Source organism: Camelus ferus, chromosome 7, assembly GCF_009834535.1.
Source record: "Camelus ferus isolate YT-003-E chromosome 7, BCGSAC_Cfer_1.0, whole genome shotgun sequence".
NCBI lineage: Eukaryota > Metazoa > Chordata > Mammalia > Artiodactyla > Camelidae > Camelus > Camelus ferus.
Genome location: NC_045702.1, coordinates 62,429,202 through 62,446,251, shown reverse-complemented (window position 1 = coordinate 62,446,251; position 17,050 = coordinate 62,429,202). Strand labels below are relative to the sequence as shown.

At 40.4% G+C, this 17,050-nt stretch overlaps 1 protein-coding gene across 6 annotated transcripts in view; it reads right to left on the bottom strand.

Annotated features, from left to right (window-relative positions):
- Positions 1 to 17,050, bottom strand: part of CDK6 (cyclin dependent kinase 6) — a 215,570-nt gene that overhangs the window by 10,567 nt on the left and 187,953 nt on the right. For 4 of the 6 annotated variants that reach the window (XM_032483999.1, XM_032484001.1, XM_032484000.1 and 1 more), the window contains exons 6-7: positions 8,947 to 8,997; positions 7,310 to 8,836 (exon numbers count right to left, since the gene is read on the bottom strand). In XM_032483999.1, the coding sequence (XP_032339890.1) occupies positions 8,443 to 8,836; positions 8,947 to 8,997 (445 nt within the window). In that variant the 3' untranslated portion in view covers positions 7,310 to 8,442. The other 2 variants (XM_032484003.1, XM_032484002.1) reach the window with 2 other exon arrangements.

The following is a 17,050-nucleotide window of genomic DNA, read 5'->3' as shown; positions in this document are numbered from 1 at the left end:
TCAGATAGTCAGAACATTTCCCTAATCTCAGTTTCATTTCCACTCCAACCCCAGGTAATCCTGTTCTTCAAATCCTCCTTCTCTCATTCCACCAACTCCTCTGGAGTGCCTAGCAAGAGGCAAGCACTAATTAACGATGATTAAGACCCCATCCCATTACCCCAGGAGGTCACAAGGAGCAGAGAAGCTGTACCAGCTTCTCCATCCTCGTAATGCAGTGTCCACTGAAGTGAGCTGGGGATCAGAAATGTCTCTGGATCTCAGTCCTTTATGTAATCTAGACTTAACGTTATGATGGTTATGTAGGCCTCTTCCATTTGATCTGGATTCTGCCCTTAAGTGGCTGACAGTCCTAGTCAGGTCCTGAATGGATTAGGGACCCCTCTAAATCTCTGCTGAATGCAACTGACCTAGAAAAACATGTACAAACTGAAAATTCTACAAATAATTTCAGGTGAACTTTTGGGCCTCCTAAAATCTTATGTATCCAGAGCTCCCTTACCAGTCCATGGATGCCAGCCTGCCCACAGTGTCTTCTGAAAATCAAAGAACCATATGGCAAGCAGAGGAAGGAGCTTATTCGTAGAATGGTTCTACTGTCTCTGATAACAATAAACATCTTGAGAAAAGCTTTACAAAGGCTGAATTCCCAAAGGACAGGAAAGCAGGGGCAAAATTCTTAAGTCTGAGTTCTTTTCCCAGAGTCCAAGAAGGAGAAAATTAGGTAGTGGCATTAGAAAAGGAAGCAGCCAGTTTAATTCCCAGGACATAGAAAAGAAGGGAAAAAAAAAGTTGTGGAAATAAGTCCAATATACAGAGAATGTCCCTAGAGGATTATCTGGGAGGAAGCCCTGTTTCCACACTACACTGATGTCCTAGAGCTGGGAGGAGGGTAGAGTGAAGGAGAAATCCTTCACCTAAGGTTGGGGTGTGTGAGAATCTCAAGCTGGAGGTCTAATACATTTTTTTCTACAGAAATATTGTTAGAAAAGGTGGCTAAGTTCTATTATTGCTCTACTTCAATAGAATGATTGGCTAGTTTGAGAATTAATTTTAAAATCTTGTGTAATAATGTTTCTGCAAAAAAAATTTTACTTGCCAAATAACTGATTTATAAAATGAGCCTCTGGAATTGCAGCTTAGTCAAGAATTGACTACTGTGGTGGATTGGATAGTTTTCTAGCCCAGATTCCCCCCGCCCCCTTTTCTTCCCTTCCCCTTCTCATGGGAGGGGTATGTGTTCTTCTAAAGTTGTCCTTGACCACGTAACTTCCTTTGGCCAATGGAATGGGGACAGCAATGGCAGGGTGCCTCTTCCAATTGTATATTTCAGGGGCCATTGTATATTTCTGCTTGCCCTCCTGGGAGTGCCCACCTTCTATGATGAGAACAACATGCCCCAGGGAGCCAAAGCCCCTCTGGCCTGGACTCCAGAATGAGACACGTGGAGAAGACCAGTACTTGATCCACTGGCTGAAGCAGAGTTGTTCCAGACGACTCACACAGCTCTCTCTGCCAATATACACACCCACAGGCAAGAAACAAATGCTAACTGCTATATGCTAGTGAGATGGTTGTTTGGATGTTTGTTATGCAGCAAAAGTGGACCATTACAAAAAAAAAAAAAAAAGTACCTCAGGCTCTGAAAGCAGTTTTGTAGCAAGAACTCTAAGCATATCCTATTTGGAGTAAGTACCCAGCCTTCCAAGTGAAGCATGATGAAGGGGACAATACTTGTAAAGATATGTAGGTTTTGGTTGCTAAAAATAATCCTTTCCCTGAATTGTCTTGTTACCGCATACTATTTACGCACCTATGTAAGAGCATTTATAAATGTGGACATATATATCCCTACATGTATGATTGAGGCATGATATAAAGTCAACCTTTTTTTCAGATAAAAATGAAGGATAATTCTTTAAAGTGCTAAACTTTTGAATGTTAATTGTTTCTTAAATAAAACATTCTAAAACACCTTTCACTTTTTTTCCTTACTAAAAAATTTTTAACAAGAGGCAACAGGTACTGTACTCTAGGGGTCTCAGCTGCCTCTCTTGTCCCGAATGTAGGCTGTAGGCTTTACAGTTCTAGCCTGTGTCCCTCTAGGACGAAATAGTGAGAGCTTTCAGAAGGTTCTGAGGTTTAAGGTCTTGGGCTGTCCTTTCCCTGAATGCCTGTGGATATTATGCTCCATGCTTAAGTTTTCCCTGGACATGATGTTACTGGCTGTGCTTTCTATTCCTCTCCTTTGTGTTTTCTAATCTCTGCTGCCACTCCTTGTCCACCCACCTCCTTTTCTCTTTGGTAGATTTCTTTGCTCTTTTTTCTTCTTTGTCTCCTGCTACTTCTCCAGACTAGCACTTGTGTATGATCTGACTTTGAAAGCCACCGTTGTTAGTGGGGGACCCTGAAGGAACCCATGGCATTGTCTATTATATTTACATTTTAAGTTCTTCTCAGTGATTCCTACTGATTTGGGGCCAGGAGATATTTTGGGGTGTCTTACGATGTTCTGGAAGGAGTAGGCTACTTCACTACTAAAACTGTTCATCACTGTGACTGTCCAGAATCCTCTTCCAAGAGGAACATTTCATTCAATGAATGAGGAATATTTACTGCTGAAAAGGAAAGCCCATGGTGGCTATATTTTATAACACGTGGTCCCCACCCCCTCCCAGCATAGCTGACTGGGCCAGGAGTGCAACCTGCCCTTAGGTAGCAACCCATATCTTGGTTTGGCAAAAAGGTAAGGTATGTCAGCCAGATCCCCCCTTTTAGGAATCTGATGGAGGAAATACTGACAGCAAATGTCAGCAGTGGGGGTTACAGCTGAAAGGATCCATGAATTAGTTGAAGTTCTGACAGTCAAGGAACCAGCAAGAATTAGAGGGAGCAGACAGTATGACTGGAAAGAAGCAGTGAGGTGGAGATGAGGCATTCAGAGCAGAGAAAAGCAGAGTTTCTAAGAGTAGGCAGTGCACAGGACAGAGACAGAATGTTTACACTCTGGGTGGCTTTCCATTTCCAGGCCACATGAAACATCCCATCAAATTCCCCTTTTCTTAAGGTAATGCAAATACATACCTGTTATCTGAAACCAAGGAAGAATCTTCTGAAATAGCAGGTGAGCCAGCAAGTGTGCATGTACAATGACCCTTTGTCTAGGTGAATACCCTCCTTTCTAACTTGATCTATTTCAAAGGATGTGGGCTAAGGTCCTTAGTGAGTGTTTTAGAAATAAACAGTGGGAGGAAATTCAGCTGTTGTGATCCATAACTTGGCAATGAAGGGAACTCTTGCCTAAGTATCAGAAAATGAGCCACCATCAAGTGAAGATGGAGTTAGGGCTTTTTACTGGGAAAATCTAGGGCTCTGCACACATACCAATCAATGGCGATGTCTACACAGAGCTGAACCATAACATTGCTCACCACCTGCTCTTAGCAACTCTGCTTTTCTCTGCTCTGAATGCCTCTTCTCCACCTCACTGCTTCTTTCCAGTCATACTGTCAGCTCCCTCTAACTCTAGCTGGTCCCTTGACTATCAGAACTTCAACTAATTCATGGATTGTACAGACTCTTAGGTCTATACCTAAAAATCAGAATACACTGGCAGAATGGGAGCATTGGCTCCTCTGGGTCTAGAAGCACTTTCTTGGTTAGATATCAAAGGTCAATTTTTTCCACTGGTAAAGGATACACTCATTACTACTTACTGGATTCCAGACACCAAGAGTAGCCCAACAGGTACATTCTACCCATCATTCTGGTCTCCAAATACAGGGAATTACGCACAAAGCCAAGTATTATGAGTTTGAGTCTCAAGCAGGCACAGAAATCTTTGTTTTCCGTGAGGTGTTTTATAATCATTCAATATTTATTAAATAAATTAGTAATTAGAAGGAGTATTGCTATGCAGTTCCTTTGGAAAAACATCTTCCTCAAGATGTGCGTATTTAAGAAAAGGCACATTAAAATGCCAAACAAGCTGCTTAAAGTGGCATGAAACTGTCAACAAGGAAACATAATATTTACTTCTAAGGAAGCATATGTTTAGACAAATCCAGAGGATTCTAAGGCTGCAAAAGAACATTCAAAGATGGCAGATTGAAAGAGTGTGGATCAGACTCTTTTTCTACAGGAACTGAAGACACTGCAGAATCAAAAGCCACTGGCTGCTTCAGGTGTGGAAAGGAAAGCGGCAGAGGGACTGTGGCCTCTGCCCTGGGTGGTTGTGGCCCACGGTGTTGAGCTGACGCTGTGCCCACCACCCCGCATGGACAGGGCAAGTCTCTCATGAGCAGAGTGCAGACCAACTTGGCATCGTGTGAACTTACCAGAAGTAGATCTTTGCCTTGTTCATCAATATCTGTCACAAACTTCTCAATTGGTTGAGGAGATTTCGAGTGAAAAGCCTGCCTGGGAAGGGCAACATCTCTAGGCCAGTCCTCTTCTCCTGGGAGTCCAATTACGCTACGAAGAACCACGTGTGAAAATAAGCATTAGCTGCTGTGCTGAAGCTATTTTCCAGCAAAATCTAGAAGAAGGTAAAGTCTAAGGGGCAGGCATGGGGGACACAGAGCCCCAGGAACCCCTCACTTGAACGACTTTCAGGACTCATTTCTCCCTGTCCTACAACAATACGGTGATCATGGGGCAGAAGGCGCTCTCACAGGACAACTGTGAAAGCCACTGGGAAGAAGTAAGAGACTACTTTGGCAGCAGACACAAAATGTAAGCAATAATGCAGAAATGGAAAATATTACATTACCAATAAGCCCTGAAATACTGATGGAGCAGGACCTCTATATTCACAGGACGCCCACGTGGGCAGATCATATTTGCCTTTATGCCCAAGAGTGGCTTTTGTGTTCTGCTCAAACCGTTCTGTTGACATGCTTTTATGATGCTCATCTAACATGATTGTGTTTAAACATCAATTTGGTTGCATTTTTGGTTAAAGAATAATTCCCCAAACAGAAATTACATAAATTAAAATTAGACCAGAAACATGAGGCTAAAAGTTATGTTAGTCCTGTGTTATGCAAATGCTATTTTATAATTTAATATCACATTTAATGTATATAATTTAATGCACATATTTTGTGTAACTATTTTATGGTACTGCTAAGTGAGCAAACAATTAAGAAAAACAGCATCATTTACGTTTCTCCTGGAAATCATTCTGGGATCAGAAATGTAGAGAGAGTATCAAGTGATATTAAAAACTGCACATCCTTTGGAAACAGGCAGACCTGGGTTCAAATTCTGCACCTGCCACTTATTGGTAGGTAAGGACAAACTACTTAACTCCTGTGAGCCTCAGTGTCTTTGTTTATACAACAATGACAACAACTGATGGTGTTATGAGGATCAGCAATAACTTACGTAAAGTGCATAGCACAGTGCCTAACACACAGTACTCGTCAACAGCAATGCATGACCCACTATTATTATCACAAGAGGAAAATAACATCATTGATCTAAAATGCGCACGCAACACATCACCACCACACAAAAAATATGAACTGCTTGAATTATACTGACGTGTGATTTAGGTTGTTCAGAAATATTAGAGGTCAGTGGCCTTACACAGCTTATGTATTATGTAGATATTCTTCATAATTTATGTATAGGTGGTTAAGGAGCTTTGAACAAGGGGAATAAGGGCAAGCAAGAACTTATACCTCACACAGACTCTGATTAACTCTAACCTAAAAAATTACAGTTTAGTGGACAGAATATACGGTTATTCAAATACTGAGCAAACTATTTTGACTACAGTTAGAAATGGTGCTGGCCTACGTTACCATCTTCCTGGCCTGCCCTCGCTGGGGGTGATCTCCTGAATAAGTCCCCAGGGTTCAGGAGCACGTGGTGGTGTCATAAGATCTCTCACAGGCTCTGTTCCCCTTCCCTTCCCTCAACAAAGCCCAGGTCACAGACCTCACCTGGGAAAGCAGACACCTGTGTCGTAACTGCACCTGTCTTTGGGTGTCTGGGGAGATACTGTAATCCTACCTCTGTGAGACATGCTGGGAGAGCCACGTTATTGAGGTAGATAGAGACAGACTCATGGACTTATTTACTGGAAAGAGGAACGGAAATGACAACTTGAGCAACATACATATTTGTTTAATAGCAAGTTTTAGAATAAGGATAAAAAGAAGGAAACATGAACAGAAGAATGCTTATTAAACAACTTTAAAAATTGCCTTTCATTTGTTTTTAGCCTTTTAGCCATATTTGTATCAATATTCTTGCATATCATCACCAGTCACTTAGAAATAGATGATAACAGCTCTTAGTAAGTTTTTAAATCTTTTTTCTTTGCAGTTTTGAATACATCGAGTTAAATCTGTTAATATGGGCAGCTAAGTGCCAAAAGCTCTCAGAAAAATACTGTCTCTGTATGTATATTTGCACGTGATGTATACATACATACACCCACATACCTGTTTACATAAATAACTTTTAAAAGTGTTTTAAAATCTATCACCTTCTCTGATCCCCATAATGACCTCCTGAGACATGCAGGTAAGTATTATTATTTCCATTTTGTAGACAGGGAAACTGAGGATGAGGAATGAAATGAACTGCCAAAGTCAGACACAGAGAGTTCAGTCCAGAGCCCAGAGTGAACTTACTCCAAATCCAGTATTTTGTTTCCATTTAACTATGACTCTGCTCCTAAAAATGCTCTAAAATGTCACTGGCTAAAAGCATTCAGTTTCACTTTCAAAGTACTTGTTGTTCTTTGAAAGTATAAATCTTCCTAAATGCAGAGACATTTTTCTCCTTAAGAGAATGTGAATATGGCTTTCCTTTAAAAAATATTCACTTTAATATCCAGTATGAACTTTTACAGCCTATATATGAGCGCTGTGAAACTCTGATAGGTCCTTCAAAAAGTGCTTGCATCAAATTTCAGTATCTGGACAGCTGAATACAAGCCTTAAAAGTTGACATTTGTACTGGAAAGACTGACAGAGCACAAAACCTATAAATGGCAGTGACGGCCGGGACAGAAACCATTCTTCAAGTACTTCCAAGTGACACTAGGGTGCAGCATTGTCCCTTTTCTCTACGCCAAAGCAATGAATGCGTTCAGAGGAAACAGAACACAATTTCGATGAAACAATGCCAGAAACCGAGAAGTAAAACCTAAAGGCGCAAAACATATCGAACTTTATGGCTTCCTTTCTGCTGGCAGCCCAGGATCTCAGGCCTTTGTCAAAAGCGGAACTGGCCTTCCCCTTGGAAGCAAGTCAAACGTGCTCATCAAAGGTTCCTTGTGGTCCACCTCACTGGCTTCGTGTCCTCAGGGGCACCAGCAGTGTGAATGAGACTGAAGATGCCAGGGCTGAAGGTGGTCAGGACGCCCAGACAGCATCGGCAAGGAAAAGCAGGTGAAGGACCTTCAGCGTCTGGCAAGCAGGTTTCCATTAAGATTGGTTTTACTTTTACCAAGAGGGTCACTGGTAGGTCTCACTTTCCTAGTTCCCACTTCCCTTTCACATGCACACAAAATATCTTCAACAGGGATAGGGAAGAATAGATGGGAGTTCACCACTGAATGATCAAAGAATGTGACATCCAGAAGCAGAGAGTAACGTGGACATTTGGTCCTGAGTCCCTCCATCCTACAGAGCGGGCAGCAACAGCAGTGGGAGCAGCTGTGGTGGCTGCTGCCCTGGACCTGGGAAGCACCCCCAACAGTAAAACGAGCAAATGTTTTTCAGGCCTTAAAGCCCGTGGGTTCTGACTCAGCAGGGACACTGACACTAACAGAAGCCTATTAGAGCTGCTTCCAGTCACCAAAGAACTAACTCAGGTTCCAGTTTTATTCCAGCTCTTTCAAGCAGTTATGCATGGGAAGATGGTGTTAAAATAAAATTATTTTCATTAAGGGTACTTTTCATCAGTTTTACAGATAAAAAATCACTGGGTTTCCTTTAAAACGGTACAGACCAATGATCAGGGCTGGTTTTGGTTCTAGAACTCCCACTTTCTTCCTACCCCACTGCAATTCTGATGGGCTGGGAAAACACACAAATCCCCGAAGGAGGCCATACTGCATGCTCTGCGGGAAGAACAGCCTCTTAACATTCTAGAAACATGAGAGCATCCATCTTCATATGCACAAACATGCAGACACTAATGGAACTCTGAAAATCATCAAGGAGCTATGCCATAGGCAACTGGAGCCCAAGAATTTGAGCACAAGAAAGGATCTTCAAGTTTCATGTCTCAGGTGAAGAGGTTAAGAACAAAGAGGTAAAATAATGAATGATCATTACAATAATAGCTAACATTTTTTTTAAGCCTTTAGAATGTACCAGGCACTGGGGAAGCTCTCGACAGGGTGTTCTAAATGAACTTCTCCAGATCGCACATTTATTTAGCCACAGACACAGGACTGGAACCCAGGATTCTCATTTCCTATTTCAGTGTTCCAAAGAAAAATGGATTGTGGAACATAGCACCCTTGGCCCAGGAAAACAAAACAGAACAATGTACAACCAACTGGGATGAATAAAGGACATTCAATGCGGACTGGAAGCCTAGTGGGCAAAATGGGTTACCGGGCCACTGAGCACCCCACCTCTGATGGTGGGAGCATCTGAAATGACCCCCAGCTGACAACACAACTAAACCAAAGACCTGGAGCTCAGCCAAGCAGAGAAGGAGAAGCCGCCAAAAGGTCCACACAAGCAACATACAAGCTTCCAGAGCAGAGCAGTTAGGCCACACGTCATGAGGGGCTCTGTGCAAAACAGCACGTCTACCCTGTCCCCACTCACCACACAAATAGCAACACTGTCTGCAGCAGCAGCTTGGGGTAGGAAAGACAAGAGATAAACATATTACATGAACATCAGAGGAAGGTCACTGTAAATGTTTTAATGCTACAGACACTGATGTAAAATTACAGTTACTACTTACTCCAAGATTTTTCCTAGTTGATCGACATCTGAACTTCCACGAAAAAGAGGCCTAAAAGAATAAAGATACATATTAAACAAGGAATTTTCTCTGGTTACGTTCCAATCATATTTGTCGTGATCATTATTTAACGGGAATCAAAATATTCTTTGTGTAGGGGAGAAGTAAAGAATGCAGATACCTTTTCTTTTGGTAAATGAAGGTTTTTTGCCTCCATTTCACTTACAAATATCTGGTGGTGCCTGAATCCCATGCCTGATAATCATGGGTATCCTATTCTCAGTCATTGTAACAACAGTGCCACCATCATATACAGGCCCCAGCTTCAAAGTTCTGCTTAACTTTGTGATAGGGTAGAACACATCCCTGGCTTAGTCTCAACCAGGGGTATGTGGTATTCTTTGAAACTATTCATGGTCAAATCCTTCTCAGAATACCCCTTCTTTTTTTTAAATTGAAGTATAGTTGATTTACAGTATTGTGTTACTTTTAGGTGTACAGCAAAGTGTTCAGTTACATATATATATATATATTTTTTTCAGATCCTTTTCCATTATAGGTAATTATAAGCCACTGAATATAGTTTCCAGTGCCATACAGTAAATCCTTGTTTCTTATCTATTTTATGTATGTAGGTAGTTTGTGTCTATTAATCCCAGACTCCTGATTTATCCCTTCCTCCTCCCTTATGTCTGTGAGCCTGTTTCCATTTGATACACCACTTTTTAATTCTTTCCAAAGCCCAGAACTTGGGTTACATAGAATCAACAATTCTCTTTCTTTTCATGTTCATCTGTTTCCTTAATACTAAAGAACAAAATGATAAAATTAAGTATAACTAGCCTTCTGGAGTTTGAGAACAAACACAAATGACAAACGGCCCCTCCTTGTTAAGCAAGGCTCAAATGGCTGCAGTGGTGAGTGCGCTGGGGTGGGAAGCACAGAGGGAAGACAGAGAGTCAGTTTCATCTGCTGAGCTGGTTAAGTAGCTCCGGACACATGCCAAGCCCCTAACCCTTCATGAAGAAGACTGGCATCCACAGAAGCATGAGTGAAATTACTTTTGAGGATTAGGGAGCAGTTTACCATAAATATCTTGGCATGGCTATTGGGAAACAAACAAAGCAGACTAACTTGAATGGATGTTTCCAGGCAAAGGCGTAAGAATATCTCGTTTCTGGGGTGGCCATTGAGACCCCAGCCTAACACTCAGTTGTAGCAATGGCTCATGCCTTTCCCGTTTTAGTTTTCACCTCTTTTTGTCCCTTGGCAATATCCTAATCTTTTCTTGCTAGCTCCACTATGCATTTAAGCTTGCTCTATTTTATCTTAAAGTTGCTGCATGTTTTAGCAGAGGACTTTCAAGTCACGCAGTCCACCATACGGCAAAAGCCTGAAGTCTGATCTCTAGTGGTTGAACTTGGCCCACAAAATGACATGTGCTTGCCATCCTCGAGTTAGAACTGGTCCATCAGTTTGGCGCCTCCTTTCATTAATGTGGCAAGCAAAAGGTCTGAATCATAACCACTCTCTGTGAACACTCAGCAAAACCTGCTGGGGGATACTAGAAACCTGGAGGCTGCAATTTGGTGTACAACTCAGGTGGCCTTTTGCCACCTTAGGAAGACCTGGCATGAGACTCTGAGGTCTATGAATCTGACTTTGCAGCAGATATGGGTTGGCTTAGGTTATACAGAGCCACCAAAACCTGACTGCATGCAGTTAACTCCTATAAAATGGATCTTTGGATGCAAAGACACAGTCACAAGACAACAGAAATGGGTCACGTGAAGGGGGAACAAGACTAATTGGATCTGGTACTCTCAGCTGACCAAGAGGTTGGTCATGAATGTGATCAAACTCTTAGAACTATCTATTCCGTTTTCAGCTGAAAATTTGGAATAGTTTGTATGAGCTGTTTTTATGTACATCAGAAGCTTGGAGAAGATTTAGAGGAGAGGTGAAACCTCTAGGTGTGCTATGGCGGAGAACAGAGACATAGACCTAAGGACCTCATTCTATCTTTAAATAAGGCTTTATGTTAAAAAGTCTTGGCTTTTATGCATCATGAACTGAAGAAACACACAGGACTGGTATTTTCATTGAGATTATTTTGAGTGTTTCTTTCTTTCTCAGATTAGTTGAGCTAAATATCCTTCAATTTATATAATTTATGGCTTATGGTGGACAAATATGAACATAATCTTTGATTATATTCTTGGGTTTAGTGCTGAGGGAGAGTTTAACCTACTGCCTTGAGTAACTATATAATTGCAGTGATGATTTGGCTAAAACACATACATACATTGAGTTGGATGTGGCTGGTTCTTTGTTACCATGACACAGAGCTGAGCTGGAAGGAGTAGAGGGTTGAAGGAGCAAAATGGGGGAGAATAAAACACACATACTGAGGACTGAGACTGAAATAGAGATGGCAGAGGTTCAAAATAACTTCAAACTGTTTCCTCCCATTGCCTAAGGATCTACCTCTCCTGGGAATCCTAGGGTGCACTTACAGAGCCCTGACGTGAAGACTGAAGCTGGGAGAGGAAAGCTCTATTATATATCATGAGACAGAGCATCATCAGAGAGAAAAAGTCATGCTTTTTTTTTTTTTTAATCACTGTTGGGGGAGGATCCACAAAGTGCTCCTTTCTTGTCTGTTTTTAGACATAAGCCTCCAGGCGACATACTTACTAATTATTTTAAACTAATTATTTAAAAGTACAGTTAACAATAGAGATATTCTATTGAAGGTAGTAAATCTGAAGCCTGTTTTTGTATTTTTTAAAAATAATTCTTCCTTATACACATATTTGGTGGGGGGAAATAATAAAATGGAAAGATTACTTGTACCACAACCATCCCAAAATAGAGACTGCAATTGCTTTACTGGAGTAACACATTAAAACTACAATGAATCACTTCTTTAGATACTTTCAGCAGTTTAACCAAGTCGTTGGTTAATGGTGCACTAAAAAACGTTATCTGCTAAAGACATTTATGAATCTAAGTTTCATGAATCCATTTCCAACTTTATCTACATTTCTTTTCTCTTCCCTCTAGCTTATGATTCTCCTTTTTCTTCAAAAGAGTTTCTCCACATTCCCCGGGACCGTTACATTCCACTGCATAAACTCTGCTTCTGTCTCTCATGGCCCTGAGCCTCTTTCTATTTTGAATTCCCACATAAACTACAGAGGAGCCTACTGGAAGGGCTTTACCCTTGAAACCAATTTATTTGACAAGATAAGCAATATTAGGGGGAAAATATCTGAAACCAAACATTGCTATGTTTTTATGAAAGAGAATTTTAGGTTATTTCCGTGTATTTTCTTCAAATATCTTTCTTCACCATTATAGTTAATGCTGATAAGATAAACTCTTTATGAAAGAAATACATTTTCATTTATACATGTAAACTTTTTTCCTAACTAAAGGATATTACCGTAAAATACAATGGCAAATTGCACTCACTTCAAACCACAGCAAAGTCAATTCTCTTCTCACATCACCTTAGGCACTGTTGTGCCAAAAAAAGCATAGTTCTTGGGGTTTTTTTAAATCAAGGATTTTCCCCAAGGCTTTCCTAAATTTGTGAAAGGTTAAGCCTTAATATTTACCCCCCACCCCTTAACGTGTGATTTCAGGGTATTTGTTGATTGGGGAAAGGGCACAGATTTTGGTGATAAACTGTCCTGAATGTGAACCCCTACTCAGCCGATTCTCTCTATATGACCTTAGGAAAATCACCTAGCCTCTTTGAACTTATTTGTTTCATCTGTAAAATGTCCGGTTTATAGTAAACCTATAATAAGCAGCAACTAAATATGCACACTTTCTCATACACAGTAGATACTAAAATTTAATCATCAAGAAAAGAATGAATGTCAAAATTTCCAATAAGGTTTAATTCATTTTGAATTGGCATTATCACTGCCCCTTCTGACTCACCGTGTCTTATCAGTGAAGTGAATTTTCTTGGGTCAAATTACAAAGGGGACCAAGTTTCAGATTATATGCCTTTTAAAACAAACGACTGAAAGAACGTATAAATATTATTCATAATCTCAATGAACAGTGGAAAACAACATTTAGAAGTAGGGTATGTTTTCTAGCAGATGAGACGTGTATCTGTCTGTTACAGAGAGGAAATGATTCATGCATAGTGGAAGATGGAAGATTTCGTTTAGTTACAGTACTTTCATTGTACTAAAAATATGAGGAAGCCATGGATCACCCTAGAGAACATCTCTGTAACCTGTATTTGACCTGCAGCTATGCTTTCCCTGCTATCTTTCTTGATTAGTAGAGGAATTTTCCATGTTCATAAAATGACCTTTCAAAAAATATTACCCAGGGGTGTGTTTGCTGTTTTATACTTGCACTCCATGTTCAGTTCTAAAGCTGTTATCTGTTAAGGTACAAATGTCAATTTATCACCTTATAATTACCACCCATTCAAATAACCAGATTAAGCAGAAAATCGATGAACTGATTTGCTTTGTAAATACTAATTGGGTGATCACGTACTAAATACAAAGGGCTGCATTAGGTGCCTGCCCCTGAAAATAAATATTAAATGTAAGTTAGTATGTATGATCTTAAAATATAATAGACATATTTAAATTATATTATATATTTTACAAATTTATATTATAATAAAATAATATGTTTATATTATAAATTCATTATACAAATATATCAAAACACAACTTTAGAACTATTTATAAATAAATATACATCCATATTCTACATACTACCATAATGGTCTTTGCCTCCACAGGAGACAAGCTATACAAATGCAGGGTCATGAAACCGAGAAGTTTATCTCATTTTACTGGTAGGAGGCAAAGCCAAGGGCAATCATTTAACCTTCACTAGAATGTTGGGAGGTGGTCTGACTAACCTCCTCTTAACAGATGAGAAGTAACTGATCCAGGAAAATACAGCCCGCCTGGTAAGTGGCTAAGCTGGTCTTGTGACTCCAATGAGCAGCAAGCAGAAGCAGTGTTTTAGAGAGACTGATATGGCAGGCACTCACTAGGTCAACTGGGAGGGATGGAGACGAAGCTGGGGATGCCAATGCGGAGGCCAGGTCACGAATGAGATGGCAAGGACCTGCACCAGGTGGACAAGGAAATGGGCAGGGATGCAAAGATGTTTAAGGGAAGGTGATCAGAACTTGGTGAAAGACTGAACATGACTTTAAAGGAGAAGGATGATTTGAAGTTTGCATTACTAGCAAAGCCAGGCTGAATGAGAAAGGCAGAGGAGTGGGAGACTAGGAGGAGCAAACTGGAAGATAATTTAGTTTTAAACATGCTCCTTGATAATAAAAGTAACATATAAAATAAAAGATATGCAAAAAGGTAGCTAAGCACACCTAGAGATGTACCTAGGAGTATTGAAAGCATATGTCCATACAAAAACTTGTACATGAACATACATAGCATATTCATATTCGTAACAACCAAAAAGTAGAAAGAACCCATATGTCCATCGGCTGATAAAGGGATAAACAGAATGTGGTATAAGCCATACAACAGAGTATCATTCAATCATAAAAAGAAATGAAGCACTGCTGCAACATGGATGACTCTTGAAAACATCATGCTAAGTAAAAGATGCCAGTCACAAAAGACCACATATTGTATGATTCCATGTACAAGGAAGAGGCAAATCTACAATCAGAAAGTAGATTAGTGGTTGCCTAGGAAAAGGGCCATGTGGGAAAATGAGGAGTGACTGCTAATGGGTATGAGGTTTCTTTTTGGGGTAATAAAAATATTCTAAAACTGACCGTGGTGATGGTTGCACAACTCTCTGGATATACTACATTGAAAACCATTGAACTGTAAAATTTATATTGGTGAATTGTATGGTATGTGAATTATATGTCAATAAAGCTTTTTTTATTAAGTAGTTAAAATTATATTTCCAAGCAAACATTTACAAATTCAGTTAAAAAAACTGCTACGAAAACTGCTTTAGGGTTAAATATATGAAAGGCTTAAGTACATGGTATTAAAGAAGAGCGACAAACACTTATTTTACCATATATTCAATCAAGGACCCACTTGGAGAGAGGTGCTCTGGAAGTTCTGAATAATCTAGTAATTTGATCTGAATCTCCCCCAAACACCTGATTAATCAAATTAGGATTAACTGATAAACAGAAATGTCTATGTATGAAAAAAAGACACTCTTACAAAAACTATCTTATACTTTCCTCTGGATGGTGAGATTATGGGTGATTTTTTTCCTGCATTTTTCTATTATTCTGTACTCAGCATTTTATGAGCACCAGTTCCTCTTAAAATCAGAAGAAAATCGTCCCAACATGGCTACTTGCCACACACTGCATGTATTAGATCTGGTCACCTCATCCCCTACTCCTGCGCTAACCCACCACTATCACTCACTTACTTGTTGGTTTCTGCAGCCAAATCAGAAGCTCTCTGAGGACAGGGCCAACCTTACTTGCTGCTATATCCAGGGCACATAACTTTCTGTCCATAATTGGCACTCATTGAACACATACTGAATGGTTACTGTTTCTTCCATCAAGAAGGCCTTCCTCTCTCTTCTTTCCATAAGCTTCAGTCCCTTACGCCTCAAATTTCGCTTCCTTGGTTCACCTCTGGGTAATGCAACTGTGAGCATGTGTGTTTGCACAGATACACGTACATATGAATAGACGTATACACAGTCAGGGCTGCAACTGGATTTGACCGATATTGTCCTATCTAGTTATGCTGTATGAGTCTGTGACACTAGACAGTATCTGCAAATAATGGGTACTTAAAAATCCAGGCAGCCTGACAATCAGTCCCCTAAATCTAAAATCTTGCCAAAACCATCAGAGAAGCAGCAAGAGGCATACAGGATAGGAAATTTGCCTGCAGGTGCTTCCTTCACCCAAGTATGCAGGACAGGGATGGGCTCCTTGGAAGACAAAGAGAGAGAAGTGTTGAGCAAAAGTGTAGCAAAGGCAGAACAGGGAGTGAGGGATTACAGAGGGTGTGGAGGGGAAAGAGGAGCTGGAAGGAAACCAGTCCAGAAAGGAAGAAGGCCTGCTGGGAAAGAGCACTGGAGAAAGGGGGAAAAAATAAAAAATTAAAAGGCCAAGTAATGAAAGGGAAGGACAGGGGCAAAAATGATCTGAGATGAAGTTCTGTCATGGAGACATACACTGACAGGAAAAAGCCTCTACCAGGGAAGGGAGGTGCTACTTACAGCACAGACCAGATGAACACAAGTCAGAGACTGTTGCCATATCTGTCCATAGCAGGGGACTCTGAGTCTCGTAATTTCCTTAAAAGTAAATTGCTGAATTAATTTTCCCTTGTTACCAGATGTGAATAATTTATTTCTCCACAGAGGGTTCATATTTACTGGACTATGAGTAACTTCCTTGAGAGAGAGAGAGAGAGAGAAGCAGAGGAAAACCCCAATGGTTTTCAATGCAAAATTGCCAATTACAATTAAACTAGAGCTCCAAACCACTTGAGATTTCTGAAACATTACAAAACTTACAAATTAACATATTTACCCACATAGTCAACTTCATATATGACTAAAGAAGCCTAAGTGGCCATTAGGACAAAAAAAGCACTTCTAATATCACTTGAGCAAATGTTGAGTACCTAGTATTTGCCAGAAATCACTACTTCTTGTCTATACTTAATTTGAGAACTGCCTTTCTGTTCTCTCTTCCTGTCTTAGTCTACTTGGGCTAGCATAACAGTACCATAGGCTGGGCGGCTAAAATGACAGAAATTTATTTCCCACAGTTCTGGAGGCTGAGAAGTCCTAGATGAAGGTGCCAACAGGATTGATTTCTGATGAGGATTCTCTTCCTGGCTTGCAGATGGCCACCTTCTTGTTGTGTCCTCACATGGTGGGGTTAGAGTAAGCTCTCTGGTGTCTCTTCTTAGAAGGGCACTAATCCCAACATAGGGGCTCCATCCTCATGATCTCATCTAACCCTAACTAACTCCAAAGGCCCCATCTCCAAACACCATAAAATTGGGGGTTAGAGCTTCAACATCTGAATTTTGGGTGGACACAAACATGCAGTCCATAACACTTCCTCATATTA